Source organism: Pecten maximus, chromosome 2, assembly GCF_902652985.1.
Source record: "Pecten maximus chromosome 2, xPecMax1.1, whole genome shotgun sequence".
NCBI classification, from domain to species: Eukaryota; Metazoa; Mollusca; class Bivalvia; order Pectinida; family Pectinidae; genus Pecten; species Pecten maximus.
Genome location: NC_047016.1, coordinates 7,939,115 through 7,959,775, shown reverse-complemented (window position 1 = coordinate 7,959,775; position 20,661 = coordinate 7,939,115). Strand labels below are relative to the sequence as shown.

Genomic DNA, 20,661 nt, shown 5'->3' with positions numbered 1-20,661 from the left:
AATGATATCAAATGATAAATCTCGAATCAGATGAGCTGTTTTTGAGAGCACGATTTGTGACAAGGTTGTTTGAACAATTGATGTAGATATGTCATCACCATAAGATTGTTGGCGACATGTGTTTGTTTATGTACATTCCATAGTAAGATTATGGCGTATGTAAGGAATGACTGAGTAAGGAATCACGGAATGTTTTGTTTATATATTATAAATCCACATCAGTTGATACCGCGGTCACATGACATATCCTCATTATAATGTAAACCATCGGGAAGCTGTTATCGGGTATTTCCGAATGTGTCTGCCGGTTGATCCGGCCATTCCATCAGCGAGTACATACAGTCCCTATCTCAAACTGATACCCGGCACAGAGGCCCACGAAAGGTTTCAGTTTACCCTCTAAGTATTAGCCTTATGAAGTTAGTTCATCAGTAAGGGTACCAATAACGAGTTCTGTAACGCCCATCCTTCCGGTTCCGCTCCCTCCTCTGATCTGTAGGCCTCTGTCATAGATAGAATATGACACGTGCGATAAAGGCAAATGCCTTACTTAGCACCATTGTTTCGTCAGTCGTCTGTACTAAGGAAGGTAATTGGAATAGGTCCGCTTTTTGTGGTATATCAAAGAGTTTTGAATGTGTTACTTACCGGGTACATTAAGACAAATGATATCGTCAAAACTAACATTTCTACATTAAGATAAACTGTCTTTAAAGTCCACTTCTACCTAACAGCAATCTCTCTATAAATGCAGCATCTATGTTAACCAAAAATGTCTCTATACAAACCGCTGTCAATAAATACCCTCTCTACGTGTATCTTTAACAATAATTTCTCTATAAACGCCCCTCTATCTATAAATACCAACTCTATGTGTATTTATAATAATCTGTCTATAAAAACATCTTTGTCTATATATACCAACTTTACATGTATGTACAATGTATAACAATTCAATGTCTATAAAAACTCCACTCTATCTATAAATACTAACTCTATGCATATTTATAGCAATACTATGTCTAAAAAACACCTATCTATCTATAAATACGAACTCTACGTGTATTTATGACAACAATCTGTCTATAAAAACATATCTACGTGTATTTATGACAAGTCTATAAAAACATGTTTATCTATAAATACGAACTCTACGTGTATTTATGACAACAATCTGTCTATAAAAATATGTTTATCTATAAATACGAACTCTACGTGTATTTATGACAACAATCTGTCTATAAAAACATGTTTATCTATAAATACGAACTCTACGTGTATTTATGACAACAAGTCTATAAAAACATGTTTATCTATAAATACGAACTCTACGTGTATTTACGACAACAAGTCTATAAAAACATGTTTATCTATAAATACGAACTCTACGTGTATTTATGACAACAATCTGTCTATAAAAACATGTTTATCTATAAATACGAACTCTACGTGTATTTATGACAACAATCTGTCTATAAAAACATCTTTGTCTATATATACCAACTTTACATGTATGTACAATGTATAACAATTCAATGTCTATAAAAACTCCACTCTATCAATAAATACTAACTCTATGCATATTTATAGCAATACTATGTCTAAAAAACACCTATCTATTTATAAATACGAACTCTACGTGTATTTATGACAACAATCTGTCTATAAAAACATGTTTATCTATAAATACGAACTCTACGTGTATTTATGACAACAATCTGTCTATAAAAACATATCTACGTGTATTTATGACAAGTCTATAAAAACATGTTTATCTATAAATACGAACTCTATGTGTATTTATGACAACAATCTGTCTATAAAAACATGTTTATCTATAAATACGAACTCTACGTGTATTTATGACAACAATCTGTCTATAAAAACATGTTTATCTATAAATACGAACTCTACGTGTATTTATGACAACAATCTGTCTATAAAAACATGTTTATCTATAAATACGAACTCTACGTGTATTTATGACAACAATCTGTCGATAAAAACATGTTTATCTATAAATACGAACTCTATGTGTATTTATGACAACAATCTGTCTATAAAAACATGTTTATCTATAAATACGAACTCTACGTGTATTTATGACAACAATCTGTCTATAAAAACATGTTTATCTATAAATACGAACTCTACGTGTATTTATGACAACAATCTGTCTATAAAAACATATCTACGTGTATTTATGACAAGTCTATAAAAACATGTTTATCTATAAATACGAACTCTACGTGTATTTATGACAACAATCTGTCTATAAAAACATGTTGATCTATAAATACGAACTCTACGTGTATTTATGACAACAATCTGTCTATAAAAACATGTTTATCTATAAATACGAACTCTACGTGTGTTTATGACAACAATCTGTCTATAAAAACATGTTTATCTATAAATACGAACTCTACGTGTATTTATGACAACAATCTGTCTATAAAAACATGTTTATCTATAAATACGAACTCTATGTGTATTTATGACAACAATCTGTCTATAAGTACATGTTTATCTATAAATACGAACTCTACGTGTATTTATGACAACAATCTGTCTATAAAAACATGTTTATCTATAAAAACATATCTACGTGTATTTATAACAATACGATGTCTATAAAACACTTCTCTGTCTATGAATGTCATCCAAAGTATATTTATAACAATTCTATGTCTATAAAAACCATATTTATGCGTGTATTACAGAAACTGTCTATAAACACGGTTCAATGTATATATTATCTATATAATGTCAAGCTTCCTATACATTTATAATAACTTTGACAAATTAAAAGCATTGATCTTTCTATTGAAATGTAACATTTCATTTTGCCACACACGTGGAATGCTGTATAAACCAATTCTATACTTTATACATTATTATTATATTTTGAACATGGGCACCCAGAAGACAAATATAAGTACACACCAATCTTCATGGACAAATAGACAAGTACACATCAATTTTCATAGACAAATAGACAAGTACAAGTCAGTCTCAATTGTAACACAATGGACTTGATGACGTAATATTATTGCGTAATTTATAAATGTTGTTAATTATAATTATCAATTATAATTACCATAGATATTTTATGGTATGTATATACATGTACTACAGGTTGGTCAAAGGCGGGCAGAATGTTTACATATGTTGAAATAGTGTTCTCAGAGATAAGGCGAGTCCTGCCACGTTAGGCAAACGTCATTAAGGCAGGATGACCATTTATTTAAACGTCATTAAGTCAGGATGACCATCTATTTTAAAGTCATTAAGTCAGGATGACCATCTATTTTAAAGTCATTAAGTCAGGGTGACCATCTATTTTGGACCAATGTCAGCATTCCTTAACTTATGTAAAAGTTAATTCACGTGTTGAAAACGTGATGGTCAAAAGTGGTTTCATAACAACCTACTATAAAAGGGACACTGTCCACGGAGAGTGCAGTGCGGACCCGGGACACAGACAGTACAACATCTCGATGTTGTACCTAGCACTCATTTTCGGCCACGTAACTAAAGCCTCATATTAAAAGTTATTGCCAGTTGACCAGCCTGGGGGAAAAGATGTTAAAACGCCACGAGCCATCTAATTAAAGAAGTTACTTCAAAGAACCTGCGGTTGAACTTTTCTTTTATATAAGTGCATGTAAAACACCTGAAGTGTTACATGTCTTATATATTTTTGGTGCCTTACGACCAGGATTATTTAGATGGCTGAAGGTCGCAATTGGGAATCGGCAAGGTCATTAGCAGAATTACCCCGGGACAGCCGCTACAGAAGCACGTTTGATGTTTTAACGGCTCATGAATTTAGAAAAAAACCACCTATGTATCGACAAAAAAGGAAAACAGAAACCAATAAGTGTGGTTAGGCCAATGGTGACATTTACCGACATAAAGAGCGCCGAGCCAGAGCTGCAGACAGCAAATAACAACGCACCATTGAACGTCATCCCAGCTGGGGCAGAGGACAGCGGTAGCGACGACGGTTTTCTACTATAAATTCAGACCATTTTCGGGGTAAGTAGTTTTGATTGTCTTTACTTACTATACCTAAACATCATGGTCGAACCAGCGGTAGCGTCGATTAAAAAAGCATGTGAATCTCTTAGTAACCAAGTCGGGGTGTTTGGGGCCTCGGTAGCTATCCAAGGGGCGGGGACCAATATAAAGCCTTTTGAGGGGGATGCTAAAGAATTCAAGCAATGGGTGAAGGCTGTAGAAAGGTACTCGATTTCTACCCAAGTACCTGAAGAAATGCGCAAATATGTCGCATTACAATCTGCCCGAGGGTCGGTTGCTGATTTTATGCAGCGATATTTGGAAGAGCATGATGGGGTTAATTGGGAAAACTTTAAAACTGAATTACAGTTAAGGTTCGCCGAAATCGTGGATTCACACCACGCATTAGATGTTCTGGCTACAATTAAACAAAAGCATAATGAAAATGTTGAAGTATATGCGGAGCGCCTCACTGACATCGCGCGCGATTCATTTGGTAATGACCTAAAAAATGAATTAATACAAAGACAACTGGTCGGATACTTTATAAAGGGATTGGGTAATTCAGCTGTAAGAATGAAACTGATGCGCGATAGTCCAGAAACGTTGAAAACAGCACTAGAAATAGCCAGAAGAGAACAAAACCTTAGGCGTAGGTTCGCTTTACATTCTTTAACACCACGACATTCTGATAGTACAGATAGGAGGGATGAGCCCATGGAAATAGATCACTATAGGAATAAGCACTGCTACAAATGCGGGAAACAGGGCCATATAGCAAAAAAATGTAGGACAGGGGCGCCAAGACAAGTAAATGCCTATCAAAGACAGCATGATCGTTATTATCAACAGCAGGGTAATGAGCAACAGGGTAGGCCAGGATTAGAATGTTGGCATTGTGGGGGTCCCCATATTAGACGCGATTGTCCTCGGTTACAACGTAGCGGTCGAAAAAAACTAATAAACTCCTGTCATGATAAGGCCGATGCCAGGAGTAAAGCAAAGAAGAAACATAAATTTACAATAAATTTGGCAGGAAATCCTAATTCAATTCTAATTAAGATAAATAAACAAAAATTTAGAGCTCTAGTAGATTCAGGAGCAGAAGTGTCACTTATTCATAGCAGGGTGTATCGGATGTTAAAAGATCCTCTGAAGCTGAAAAACACAACGTTTACTTACAATCTGTAAACGGTAGCTCATTGACTATTGACGGGGCGACAACTCTAAACTTTCGAATGGGTAATGAAACACTGACACATAAGTTTATTGTTGTTAAGAACATGAACAGAAATATCATTTTAGGCAGAGACTGGTTACAAGACAATGGTGTTAGAGTTTATTTTGATTTAGGTTGTTTAAGATTACGTAAAGCCTATGTACCATTAGGAGAAGATATTCATATTTCTTCACTTGTTAGAGTTCACAAGGAAGTTATTTTAAAACCACAGACCGCCACAGTACGTGAAGGTAAAGTCAAGGACAGAGAATATCTTAAAAACACCACATTACAAATATCAGCTATAGACACAGGGTATGTGCATAATGAACCAGGTGTAATGGTCACGAATTCTATAGCTAAAGCTGACAATAATCTCAGACTCCCAGTAATGATTGTTAATAACACCAATAAGACAATAAAACTGAGGAGAGGATGTACACTAGGTAAGGTTTCGGGGGTACCGGAGCAAAATGTAGTGACGATAGATCAGACCAAGGTAACAAAAGACATCAGTAGTGTTACGTCAGACGATTTTGAGAAGGAAATACAAGTGACAACTGAACATCATTCAACCATTGTCAATTTGGTCAAAAGAAATCAAGATATCTTTGCTAAAACTGATTCTGATTAAGGTTGTGCAAACACAGTGAAAATGAAAATTGACACAGGTAACCACCCTCCAATAAAAATGAGACCGTATAGAACCCCGCTTAACAAAAGGAACGTTATTGATAAAGCTGTAGATGAAATGCTTGAAGATAAGGTTATCAGTAGGTCAACATCACCCTGGAGTTTTCCAGTGGTAATAGTTGATAAAAAAGACGGGTCAAAAAGATTTTGTGTAGATTTTAGGCAGTTAATAAGATAAAAAAATCAATTCATATCCCTTACCACTTATAGATGATATTTTGGCGTTATTAGGCAAAGCAAAATATTTTACAACATTAGATTTGAAATCGGGATATTGGCAAATTGCAATGGATCCAAAATCGAAAGAATTGACAAGTTTTTCATGCCATAGGGGATTATTTGAATTCAATGTGATGCCATTTGGATTGGCTAATGCTCCAGCGGTGTTCCAAGAATTAATGTCTAGAGTATTGCAGGGGTTAGAAGGTTTTGCAATTGCATATTTAGATGATATTCTGATATTCTCGCCCTCCATTTCAGAACATTTGAGCCACATACAACAGACATTTGAAAGGTTAAGGAAGCATGATCTAAAACTTAAGTTAAAGAAATGCTACTTCGCCCAAACAGAGACAAAGTACTTAGGGTTTGTAATAGATAGGGTAGGAGTTAAACCAGATCCTGATAAAGTCAAAGCTATACGATCAATGTCGGCGCCAAAGACAGTAAGAGAAGTACGTGGATTTATAGGTATGGGTAGTTATTACCGACGGTTTATACCAAATTTCTCTAAAATAGCAGTGCCATTGATAAACTTGACAAAGAAATTCGCGAAATTTAAATGGACCTCTGAGTGCGAAGAGGCCTTTAATTTCTTGAAAGAAAGTTTGACGGTTGTACCTGTCCTGGCATATCCAGATGTTAATAAGCCGTACACTTTATATACCGATGCTAGCGAACACATGTGTAGGTGCCTGTCTTACTCAAACTTGTGATGGTGAAGAAAGACCAGTGTATTATTTATCTCACAGATTATCAAACACGCAGACTAGATGGTCTACAGTAGAGAAAGAAGCATTTGCTATTCACTATGCATTGCAAAAATTAGATCACTATTTAGACGGGGCTGAGTTCATCATCAAAACTGATCACAAACCTTTGAAATACTTGTTAGATTCCCCAATGCAGAATAAAAAGATACAACTTTGGGCTCTAAGCATAGCGGGTTATAACTGTAAGATTGAATATATAGCAGGTCCAGAAAACAGTTGCGCAGATTTATTGTCGCGTACTCCACAAAGTGCCGAAGTATCGGATAGAGAAGACCAAGATTATGAACCAGACATTAGTGACAAGGCATTTGAAATTAGTACACTGAATTCTAATCAATTTAATCCTAAAGAATTTGCAAGTAGTACACTAGACACCCCTGACACACCAGAGAAACCTACAATTAATTGGCAGGAATTTGACATTTTGACAGAACAAACGAAAGATAAAGGGATATTACAGATTAAACAGCAACTAGAGCAAGGAAAAGCTACAAGTCAGGTACAAAGGCATTATATGGTCGTTGAGGGTGTAGTATATTATATATCTGACCCAGACGATGAACCTGTACTGAGACTGTATGTACCGGAACATGTTAGATTGAAGGTAGTGACACAATACCACGAGGACAATGGTCACATGGGTATTGATAAAACATTTGACTCAATTAAACAGAACTATTTTTGGCCAAACCTTTACAAGCAATTATATGATTATGTAAGTAGTTGTGTTACTTGCCAAACACGTAGTTTAAAGAGGAGAAAGCCTCCGTTACAGGAAACGGACATACCACCGTATCCCTTTGCAAAAATCGGACTAGATCTATCGGGTCCTTATCCAAAAACATTATCGGGAAATAAATACATCATCAGTTTTGTAGATGTATACAGTGGTTGGCCGGAAGCCTTCGCTGTTCCTGACAAATCAGCTGAAAACATTGTCCATTTATTGATAGAAGAAATATTCCCAAGATACGGGGCACCACTACAAATAATTACGGACAATGGGACAGAAAGTGTTAACAGAGTAGTGAAACACGTGTTAGAAACACTGAACATTAGTCACGTTAAGACCTCCTTCTATCACCCACAGAGTAATGCCAAAGTGGAACGATTCCATAGAACCTTACATGATGTTTTGGCTAAGAAATTAGATAATGAATCTACGACTTGGGACCTCTACCTGAATCAAACTTTGGCTGCAGTTAGGTTTTATATAAGTGAATCATCAAAATTCTCTCCGTTCTTTCTGTTATACAACAGGGATGTCGTACTTCCGGTAGATACATTATTAAAACCAAGACGAAAATACATGGGGGAAGAACAACATAAAATAGCCCTCGAACAGCAACACAAGTCGTTTGTTTTAGTACATAGACATTTGAAGAAAGCTAAAAAAACGCCAGGCAAAACATGCTGATCAAAATAGCAAACCACTAGAATTTAAGGTAGGTGATCCCGTCTTTTATAAGAATCATTTGCGTAAAAACAAGTTACAAGGGAAATGGCGACCTTATTTTCGAATTATTGAACAAACGACACCAGTGACATTTATAATTAAGAATCAACTTGACGGGCGCACGACTAAAGCACACGCGGAACATATACGATTAGCAAATAATGATGATTGGGAGATACCTTCCGGGGGCGATAGATTATTAAGACAATCAACTTATGCAGTACCAGACAAAGACAGTGACAATAGCAGCAAAGAGGCATCTTCAGATTCTGACTCCGATACACCACTGAGTAAAATAGCTAAGAGGTTCCGTAAGGAACGAGATACTTCTTCTGAGGAAGAAGATATCCCATTAATGGAATTAGCAAAAAGAATTAGACGACGTAATGCCAGAATAAATAGTGATAATGAGGAAAGTAAGGATACAGACTCAACGTCTAATGATCAATTGAATGGGAATTCCAGTAATGATGGTTCATCAGAGCCTGACAAGGAGGAATTAATGTCTATCGATCATGTAGGTCAAAAACGTCAGTTGAAACGTAAGAAACGTAGAAGTCCAAACAGTGAATCAGTTAAGAAGTTGTTAAGGACAATTTCTGAACTGTTATAGGCCTTGAATATTTGTAAATAGTTATTGGATGACAACTATATATTATTGTTGTTTTAGAATCATCAGGGAAGATGAAGCTTATCTTACCTTTACTGCTTGGTTTAACCAGTGCTTTAATTGTTCAAGAAAATGTTGTTTTTCATAAAGTAAATGAGATAACTACACCCAGGTCGAAATGGTTGGTTACATTTGTAATAGACATGGAACCATATGATAGATTTATGTCACACTTGACAAGTGACATAGAAATGGCTAACACTTTAGCCAGTACTGTGGTACGACAGTACGACACGCCAGGAAGGGCTGGTTTTCTCAATGTTTTTATAGGACTACGGACTATGTTAGAAACAGTAAGGACAACTCACAACACGGTTATGGGCAATTTCTTAGATTATAAACTGTTACACCAAACTAGATCAAAAAGAGCTCTGTTACCGATTATAGGTAAAGCACTGAGTTTTCTGTTCGGCACAGTGTCCGAGGCTGACTTAGATTCAATACGTAGGAACATAGCGGTACTTAGCAAGAATCAAAAAGATATTGCACATGTTTTGGAAGAAAATATGTCAATATTAAATGTGTCCAGAAGGGAAATATCTGAAAATAGATTAGCAATAAATAACTTAGCTACAGGTGTTGCACAGCTGGATCAAAATTTGAAAAATGTGTCGAGCACCTTGGAAAGGGAACTAAATGGTCTGAATAAAGCTGTACAATTATATACGCAATTAGATAAGATAATTGAGGATCTAAAGCAAATGATGCAACGGGCTAGGTTTTACTTGGAACATTTAGGGTTACAACTAAATATGTTGTCATTGGGACACTTGTCGCCAAGTACAGTCACACCTGGGAATCTTAGAAATATATTGCATTCGGTTAAAGTCAATTTACCTAGCACCCTGAAACTTCCTGAAGATCCAAATGATGGTATTACTATAAATTTCTCACATGTACCACGGTGTTTGAAGAAAATCAAATTTTAGTAATTATCTCCATCCCTCTCTTAGACATACGGGGTAGATTCGATATATACCAAATACATAACTTACCTCTACCAGGCCCATCCAATATCATACCGGACATACAAACGGCAGGTATGGTCGCGAATTATCAATTAGAAGCCGAAACGTTTGCAATAAATACAGGGCATACTCATTATGCGTTACTAAATTCTGACGAATCTAATCATTGCATTAATCCAGTTATGAAATATTGTAATATTAAAAGTCCTGTTTACCCAGCCAATTTGAGCAAATTATGTTTAATAGCGTTATTTACTAAATCAACCGAAAAGATTGAACAAAACTGTAGAAAGGTAGTGGCACCAAATACTATTCTGCCGAAAGCAGAGTATTTAACAGAAGGGATATGGCTAGTAGCCACCCAAATCACGCTTCGTTTTACAATAGTGTGTAAGGTTGATAACATAGTAGCGAAATCTATGGATCGCGCAGTCATAGTCAAACCACCGATGGGAGTGGTCCGTTTAAATAATTCTTGTTCTGCTGCTAACGATTATATAACGTTATTGCCGTTCTTTGAAAAGGAAAGTTTTTACAATATTGTAGATCCAATCGATCAGTTGATCAAAACATATGCTAATGTAACTAATGTTAAGTTATGGACACCATTCCAAATAGCGTTACCTAATTTAACTCGCGTTAAAATACCGGAAGCATTGAAGGATGTTAAGCAAATTTCAATGGATAAGTTGATTAAATCTCTTTACGAATTACAACCTGTCCAAACGGATGATCCGTTTCCGGTATGGAAAACGGTTATTATCACTGCTGCGATTACTATTGGGTTGGGATTATTTATATTTCTCTATTGTTACTGCAAACGATTAAAGGGTAAAAAGCACTGGTTGACCATGTTAAGGTATGGTAAGAATGACATCAAAGCTGCACCCAGTTATGAGGTGGCGATGTTACGTGACAGACCAGGAGCACCTATGAGGGATGTCGTCACTCCTAGCGCTCCTGTGAGAGACCAATCAGAAGCACGGAGGGAAACAGAGAATTTATACCCAACTACCTTTCAACTTACAGCCGATCAGACTGTTTCGGGAAAGTGATAACACTCCCGTGATGGAGCGTGGTGATCGCTTAATTTCGGCACTCAAGTTGGAGAGCGGACATACCTGACAATTTGTTCGTAAACTAGAACCGTGTAAGGTTCAAAGGTCAGGCTGTGGAAAGACTTGCTGGCCAGCGAGACGATAGGTCAACAATGAATAGACAATTCTTTGTTGATATATATATTAAGATTTTGTGATGTGGAGTTGGAACTCTGTGCTTCATGAGAAGATATTAACTGTGCTAAAGAGTTATGTTGTTATGTTGACGATTGGTTTTCTGTCGATGTTCAAGGAACTGTGTTAAACTTAATTGCAAGTCATTGTGTTAAAACTTTATTTGTAGATTCATAAGTTATGAATCTTCGGCCGTGGGAGGAATGTAACACAATGGACTTGATGACGTAATATTATTGCGTAATTTATAAATGTTGTTAATTATAATTATCAATTATAATTACCATAGATATTTTATGATATGTATATACATGTACTACAGGTTGGTCAAAGGCGGGCAGAATGTTTACACATGTTGAAATAGATAAGGCGAGTCCTGCCACGTTAGGCAAACGTCATTAAGGCAGGATGACCATTTATTTAAACGTCATTAAGTCAGGATGACCATCTATTTTAAAGTCATTAAGTCAGGGTGACCATCTATTTTGGACCAATGTCAACATTCCTTAACTTATGTAAAAGTTAATTCACGTGTTGAAAACGTGATGGTCAAAAGTGGTTTCATAACAACCTACTATAAAAGGGACACTGTCCACGACTACGGGGTGTGCAGTGCGGACCCGGGACGCAGACAGTACAACATCTCGATGTTGTACCTAGCACTCATTTTCGGCCACGTAACTAAAGCCTCATATTAGAAGTTATTGCCATTTGACCAGCCTGGGGGAAAAGATGTTAAAACGCCATGAGCCATCTAATTAAAGAAGTTACATCAAAGAACCTGCGGTTGAACTTTTCTTTTATATAAGTACATGTAAAACACCTGAAGTGTTACACAATAAACATATAGACAAGTACACATATTTCTGATAAGGCATGTTCATTTTTGTATGTCATATCTGTTTCGTTCGTAACACCTAATGTCGTATGAAGACAGTACAGCGGCATGGTTCATTGTTACATTAGTACAAGTGCGAGCTACTTTCAGTTCAGGACGATAGGAATAAATAGTGGAAGTAGTTATAAAAAAGGGGACAGCATATTATTTCCCTTTTGAATTTAGATGTTATTTTGGTGCTTCAAGTGATATTTGGCAAAATCTTTTAGGTAAAAAGAAGTGTTTACAATCATGATTTTATGATAACCCCCTTTTCCATCTTGCAGCAAAAGCTTCTCAGCCATATTCTCTGTAAAGCTTGTCAGCCATGATAGAATAAATAGTTCTATATAATCTTAGGCCCTGTAGCTAAACAGATCATGAATAACAGTCTCCTTTTAAAGTCCAGCTATCCATTAACATTTCTAAAGCGTTTCAACGAGTTTTAACACATCTTATATGTGGCAATGACATTTCCATCCGGGGACAAATTAAACAAAGATTGATATAGTTTGATTGCAAATGAATGGCAAAACGAACGAAATATTAATATATGTCTTCTACTAGTGAAAGACACCTCTTCAGTATTTTTGTGATTGGATTTAGACCATGTATTGATATTTAAAGTTTATTGGAGATAGTGATGTGCCTAAGGTTTTATCTCATTGAATCAACATCGGCAAATTAGCGTTTCGTGAATATGAATGAGGAAGTGTCATGCCCCTGATCTTGAGAGACACTAGTTATAACATGTTTGAAGGTAACGATCTAGCATGCAGTCTTGAATATTGCTCTTTGCTGGATTTTTAAACAAAGAAAAACTAAGTTCATTGTTTTACAAGGTATTTATTTAATGCCAACAAAAATATATAAAATAAAGTAACAAAACATCAGAGCGCATGTCATGGTGACAGTTGGACTGGTAGAGGAAGCCGTACCGGTCTGTCGCTTCAGTTTGGCGGTGACATCCCTGTTGTTACAGCTATCAGAACGACATTGGTACTGGCAAGAAACGTCATATATACTCTGGTCACAACAATTCACACCGCACTTGAAGGGGTCTGGTACAAAGCATCCTCGTGTGACCGATTTTATTTGTGTAAGATCTAAGTAGTAACGAAAACAAAATATAACACATTCACTATGCAGTTAGATCAACAGAATAATCGTAACGAATTAAATTTATCGCATAATTGCGTCAGTCTTTGATAACAGGAATATACTGATATATTGAGAAAAACTTAACAATTGGTGAAAAGAATAGTTTAGGCAAAACAAAAAGCTGGGCAAATGTTTCCTCGTATACAATATAGCATATGATTTGAATGATACAAATTATCATGGATTCAGAACAAATTGTTAAAAACACAATCACGATAACCATGTTACCTGTAACGTAATAACACTGTAGAACCGGTGAACATGTAACATAAAACATACCTGCGTTGTAAACCACCTTTGTGACGCAATGCAACGAGTCGTCACATTGCACCTTTGGGGATCCTGTTGTCACGTGATCTGTGTCATTGGCGCATTCAAAGGTGATCCAGGGTGCGGCAGTTATCGTGTATGAACACGTGTAACAGTTGATGAAGCCGGACACCACAGATACGGTGCCTGCAAGTATAAGTGATAGAGCGTGGTTTTCTAAAACAATATCTTAAAACTCCCATTAGTAGTGTGTGTTGCCGGTTTCAGCTACAATGTATTTGTTTAGGTTATGGTTCAACACGCCTGGTAATTTCAAAGTCCTTTTATTTAAGTATTGATATAAATATTCTTTAGTTCCATGCTGATATGAAAGAAAACTCGAATTACATACGTATGAAAAATGCGCGTAATTTCGTTTTTTTCTTTCATACCAGCGAGAAACTAAAGAAATCCTATTAATGCTTATAATTAATTGATTAATTTTGAGCAATTAGCAATTCAGAATCTGCAGCTTTTGAAACAAAAATGTGCAGTTATGAATTGAGGAAAGACACAGAAATCTAGAGGATGTAAATTCGTATTGCTAGACGCCGATTAATGATTAACCAGTGATGAAATAACTTAGTAACTAAACGCAAACCCAACTTCTTGGACAGTGGCCATCATTGTCCGTACGCACGGCTCTTTAGAGCTATGAACGACTACCAGGTCAAGCCAAAGTGCTTTACAGTGCACATACAATGCTTTAGGTGCATGCTGGTTCATAAGAACCTGAACCCCGCTGACTTGTCCTGACATGGTACTGGCAACTTCGTATCCTTGTGCTCGCATGAAACCGAAAGAAATGTTCTTTTCTTGCATAAACTTCAACCAGAAGGTCGCAAATATCCATACATTTGGCATTGAGAAAACCAAGAAAATAATCCTTCACTGATCATTAACCTGTACGAAGGAAGACTCACATACAGTTGTGTTTGTGTTTCGCTGTGTAGAAAAGATGGTCTGCCAGTAATGCGTAATCCTTGGCATACATGTGGAGTATGGACAAAAAATTGCTGTTTTCTCCAATGTGTCCGCGGAGCGGAATACGTTGCCGGTCACGCATAATTATGACATCAATTATGTTTCTCTTGATAGGTCTGTTCTTTGCAGTGTCCGTTTTGCGTGATGATGACAACGAACTTGCGATTGCGACTTGGGAATTTGTTCATAATCAAGTTTGTTGGAAATTAATCCCATGTCAAGGAAATTTTGCACTTTCTGGGATGTTTTTCGGTCCGAACATGTGTTTCTCCCATACTTCACAGGGTTATCCGGCGGTTGCTAGGGAGAAGATAAATCGATCTTACACAGGGTGGGTAAAGACAGCCGGGCCGCGCTATATGACGCTGCTCACAATAACGTAACGTCATCATTTTACGTTGAGTAACCAAGTCGTAAATGATGACGTCATCAATTTTGACGCACATTCCAATGAGCATTGAAGAAAAATTTCATAAAAACTTACGTTTGGTTGCATGTATGTGAGAAAAATAATCAATCATGGGTCTGCTCCGCGAACAAGGAAATCTCAACCCTCGTGTAAAAGTTTGGCTGGCCAGCACTCGGCAAGCCTCGTGCTGACTGGCCAAACTCTTACACTCGGGTTGAGATATCCCTGTCCAAGGAACAGACCCATGGTAGATTCTATTAGTCTTACTTTGCCCTGTGTCTGTGCATATTAGTCTTACTTTGCCCTGTGTCTGTGCAACGTTACTCGGGCCAGGAAATGGGCTTCTAAAGCTTACATTAGACTGGTTTTCAGTAACTAATACTTCTTGCTCGAGTTTGAAGAAGGTGCCGAACTTTTGCACATTTTCGGAAGCCTTCTTCGTTTTGAATAATTACACTTATCATTATACAATAGGACACATTGGATTGATAGTAGTAGACAAAGTATGATGTTTTTTATTATATATGGTAGACTAGTTACTAATTTGGTTATTTGATACAAGAATTTGATGATATAGTCATAATTGATTGTTTATTCGACGGTTACTTGAAATATTGACCCCTGACACACGGTCAGAATGTTCATGTGTAAGCCCGGGCTTTATTTTGTTGTGTAAGCCCGGCCTTTATTTTCTTGTGCACGCTATGCCTCTGTCTCCTCTCTGATCTTTAAACGAAATGCATCAGTCTAGCGGATGGTCTTTTTTCGAGGATGGGCCGGAATATATGGCGCGGGAAGGATGTCATAATTAAATATTTTTGCCTAGGCAAAAATAAAATATTGCCTAGGCAAAATTATTTCTGCCTAGGCAAAAATCGAATATTGCTTAGGCAAAAATATTTCAGCCTAGGCAATATTCGATTTATGCCTAGGCAAAATTCGATTTCTGCCTAGGCAAAAATATTTAATTATGACATCCTTCCCGCGCCATAGGAATAGACATAGGCCTGCGACGGGGACCATGGAGTATCGAGGATGGGCCGGTATAGACATAGGACTGTTACGGTCACCATGGAGTATCGAGGATGGACGGGTACAGACATAGGACTGTGACGGTTACCATGGAGTATCGAGGATGGGCCGGAATAGACATAGGCCTGCGACGGTTACCATGGAGTATTGAGGATTGGCCGGTAAAGACAAATGTCTGTGACGGTTTTCATGGAGTATCGAGGATTGGCCGGTATAAACATAGGCCTGTGATGGTTACCATGGAGTATCGAGGATTGTCCGGTAAAGACAACTGCCTGTGACGGTTATCATGGAGTATCGAGGATTGGTCGGTATAGACATAGGCCTGTGAGGGTTACCATAGAGTGTCGAGGATTGTCCGGTAAAGACATAGGACTGTGACAGTAACCCTGAGGTACCGAGGATGGACGGGTACAGACATAGGACCGTTACGGTTACCCTGGGGTACCGATGATGGACGGGCACAGACATAGGACTGTGACGGTTACCCTGAGGTACCGAGGATGGACGGGTACAGACATAGGACTGTGACGGTTACCCTGGGGTACCGAGGATGGCTGGTACAGACATATGACTATGACGGTTACTCTGAGGTACCGAGGATGGCTGGTACAGACATAGGACTGTGACGGTTACCCTGAGGTACCAAGGATGGACGGGCACAGACATAGGACTGTGACGGTTACCCTGAGGTACCGAGGATGGACGGGTACAGACATAGGACTGTGACGGTTACGCTGAGGTACCGAGGATGGACGGGTACAGACATAGGACTGTGACGGTTACCCTGGGGTACCGAGGATGGCTGGTACAGACATAGGACTATGACGGTTACTCTGAGGTACCGAGGATGGACGGGTACAGACATAGGACTGTGACGGTTACCATGAGGTACCGAGGATGGACGGCTAACAGACATAGGTCTGTGACGGTTACCCTGAGGTACCGATGATGGACGGGTACAGACATAGGACGGTGACGGTTACCCTGAGGTACCGAGGATGGACGGGTACAGACATAGGACCGTTACGGTTACCCTGAGGTACCGAGGATGGACGGGTACAGACATAGGACTGTGACGGTTACCCTAAGGTACCGATGATAGACGGGTACAGACATAGGACTGTGACGGTTACCCTGAGGTACCGATGATGGACGGGTACAGACATAGGACGGTGACGGTTACCCTGAGGTACCGATGATGGACGGGCACAGACATAGGACTGTGACGGTTACCCTGAGGTACCGAGGATGGACGGGTACAGACATAGGACTGTGACGGTTACCCTGAGGTACCGAGGATGGACGGGCACAGACATAGGACTGTGACGGTTACCCTGAGGTACCGATGATGGCTGGTATAGACATAGGTCTGTGACGGTTACCGTTCACAGTTACAGTTCGTAGATACAAAATTTGATACATCAAATTACAATAAATATTTCCATAGATATTACAAGTAATTATTTTCATAAATATTCCAGGTTAATTCCATTCATATAACATTTAATTATTTACTACATAATTTCTTCTTAACAGATTTGCTTGATTGACAATTTTTCCTACATTATACATTTCTTTCGTATTAACAGACGATAGGATAATAAGTAATTTAAAAACGGAGGCATTTATTCGATAATAGGGCTTAATCTATTTGGTTCTGAAATCACTGTACAAGGGGCATTGGAGAATGAAATGATATTCGTCTTCGATGTCAGAAAGGCACAAAGGGCAGGTTCGAAGTTGACGTGGTTTTCATTTCTGTGTCTACCTGATTGGATAAGAAGACAATGGGAAGATGAACATAATCTAACAATGGTTTACTTTTATTAGCAAGAATTGGTTTGAAAGAGAAGTTTGCAGTGCTAAGTGATCTGCAACGTGTATAAAACACATTTCAGCGAAGAAGAAAAAAAGTAATTTACTGTTATAGTGTAAACCCCGTCTTTTGTCCCACTTTTGATATTGATAAAGGTTGAAGTTAAGTGGTCATGAACATGTAATTAGTAAACTAATACTAGTCATAAATATTTCGGTTATTCGACTTGATAACAACGATGTAAACACGGTATAAAAAGGGAATACCTGTAAGAACCGCCAACAACAATGCTCCAACGAATTGCGTCATGTTTCCAACTTTAGAATTATAGTTTTCCTTCTCGTGTTGTCCTCCTTCCTTAGCTGAAACAATAACCATAACGTAGAAATCTCCCAACGCCTTAATAAACCTCGAAGGCCTTGAACATAATGTCTAACACACAATGTGGGGTCAGGACAAAGTATCATAATCACGATCCCATATGGTTTGCTTTTGGGCCAGTTATTATTCATTTTCGCAAGTCATGCTTTCTAAACGATAGTGTCGTTTTTCTTATTGATTTAAATATAACAAGAATTATAAAACTTTGTTTCACAATTTCGGTATATTTGATTAGTTAATATTTTCTTGTTTACAAAATCGCGTTTTCATTCTGCAAAGTTCAATGTTTTCTTAAACAATGAATTGCAAGGCGAAGCGTGTTATCAACGCATGTTTACCTAAACTTAAATGGCCTCCAATTACATAGTGCATTACCGTCTATTGTCAGGGCTATCTGTATATAATGGACAACTTTAATGTACTGTCATTGATGTCAATGATCAGGTAGATATTAACAGAACAACTAAACTGAACCCCACTTTAACTAGTTATATCGCCCCAGTGGTGGGTAGCTACATAGACTAAACATACAGGGGAGTAAGGGAGGAGAAGAGTTAAAAGGAAATCTATACCAACAGGTTTTTGGACGATTTTTAAATACCTATAAAAGAACTTTGGTTCTCGGTTAAACATGATACACTTGACACCCTGTACATGCATATCTTACAGGAAGAAAACATATATTTAGTACAGTCTTCTTAAATGTGGTACAAAAGAATGGCTTCCTGGTTAGGTATTGATGGACGTGTAATTTGTATACATAATAATTATGAATAGAAATATTTGAAATCTTATATTCTTCTGAATTATTCCATACATTCATGGCAATGATATTGATATTTCACATAATCGTGTCAATAATAATCACAATATTTACAAAGCTATTATACAAATTACCACACCAAATAAACACGAGAAAGGGGAAACAATCCCGAGTCATTTGTAGTTACTTTTTATAGACTTATTTGTCCATTCCAGTCAGACAATCACAAATATATCACTAAAGTGGACCTTATATCTCCCTTTATATGTATTTTAGTCACCATAAGTCCATCATAGTTTTACTTCAACACCAAGATGTAAAAACTGGTGATGTAAAATCACAATACAGCGCACATGTTCATTGACAAGAATCGTCTGCTTTTAACAGGTTAACGCCTTAATGACTCAAATGAAGTATGTGGAGTATTAAATATAAATAACAATGTAAGTGTCTGTATATTCATGGACGCTTGCAACAATCAAACCAAGCAATATAGTATAATTTACTGGCGTACTAGTATAACGTTTATACTGTGCCCCTTACCTTAAAGACTTCAAACTTCCGACGTCGTGCCTGTCAGCAAAACCAATATGGTAGCTACGTTAATATTTACCATGTATGTATAACAATCCTTTGTGTCTCCGTTCTAGGAACATGACGTCTATATCCCGAGGCTATTTTACAGGCAGACTGTGGTGTAGGTAGGTAATTAACGGTCCTTACAGGTTTGCCGCTAACAAAGTTCATAAAGGTAAAAGCCATAGTTTATTTTGAGAGTCTAAGTATTTTCTCTCAACATATCGGCATATATCTTCGCGATTTGTTTTACGACATGACTCATGTGATTTTTCAAAGTTTAACTTGAGATTTTAATAACCTCACGGATAAAGAGAACTTATAACATTTATAACAATATACAATGAATGGGTGATATCACCTAACTCGAAATGAGGAGGTCACGTCATCATAGTGAATCATAATGTAGTGATACCACACTGACGAGTTCATTGTTACTTAAATTTGTCCTATAATTATAATAAAGCTCGAGTTCATTATTACTTAAAACAGAGGCATATATAGAGAGATGATCGAGATATGTCTCTGGTTAAAATCACCCTAGAATTATAATAAAGTTCAAACTATAATAAAGTTCGAGTTTATTGTTACTTGAAATTGCCCTATAATTATAATTAAGTTAGAGTTCATTGTTACTTAAAATTACCCTATAATTATAATAAAGTTCGAGTTCATTGTTACTTAAAATTGCCCTATAATTATAATAAAGTTCGGGTTCATTGTTACTTAACATTGTCCTATAATTATAATAAAGTTCGAGTTCATTGTTACTTAAAATAACCCTATAATTATAATAAAGTTCGAGTTTATTGTTACTTAAAATTACCCTATAATTATAATAAAGTTCGAGTTCATTGTTACTTAAAATTACCCTTTTTTAAAAATGTATCAATATTTAGATACAACGTCACCCGGAAGACTTTTCCATGGCTTCTCCTTAGGATATTGTCCACTGATATGGGGATATTTGTTCTTTGAGTTTTCTCATGTACCGTTTCGGACAGATTCTTCACTCCAAACTTAATAAAAGTAGATTCTACATGTCTCTGTATTATAAATTCTGTTTACAATCTTGTACATTTCGATCATTTTATGCC

General features: G+C 37.1%; 1 protein-coding gene across 2 annotated transcripts; it reads right to left on the bottom strand.

Annotated features, from left to right (window-relative positions):
- Positions 1-12,960: 12,960 nt before the first annotated feature.
- On the bottom strand, positions 12,961-19,937 carry LOC117315712. Of its 2 annotated transcripts, none has more exons than XM_033870068.1 (4): positions 19,602-19,937; positions 18,111-18,206; positions 13,571-13,747; positions 12,961-13,236 (listed from the first exon to the last, which is right to left on the bottom strand). In XM_033870068.1, exons 1-4 carry the CDS (start codon positions 19,642-19,644, stop codon positions 12,977-12,979), a joined length of 576 nt encoding a protein of 191 aa, XP_033725959.1. In that variant the 5' UTR covers positions 19,645-19,937; the 3' UTR covers positions 12,961-12,976. The 2 variants fall into 2 exon arrangements, with proteins under 2 accessions (XP_033725959.1, XP_033725966.1); XM_033870075.1 differs by having other exon boundaries at positions 19,532-19,665.
- Positions 19,938-20,661: the final 724 nt, after the last annotated feature.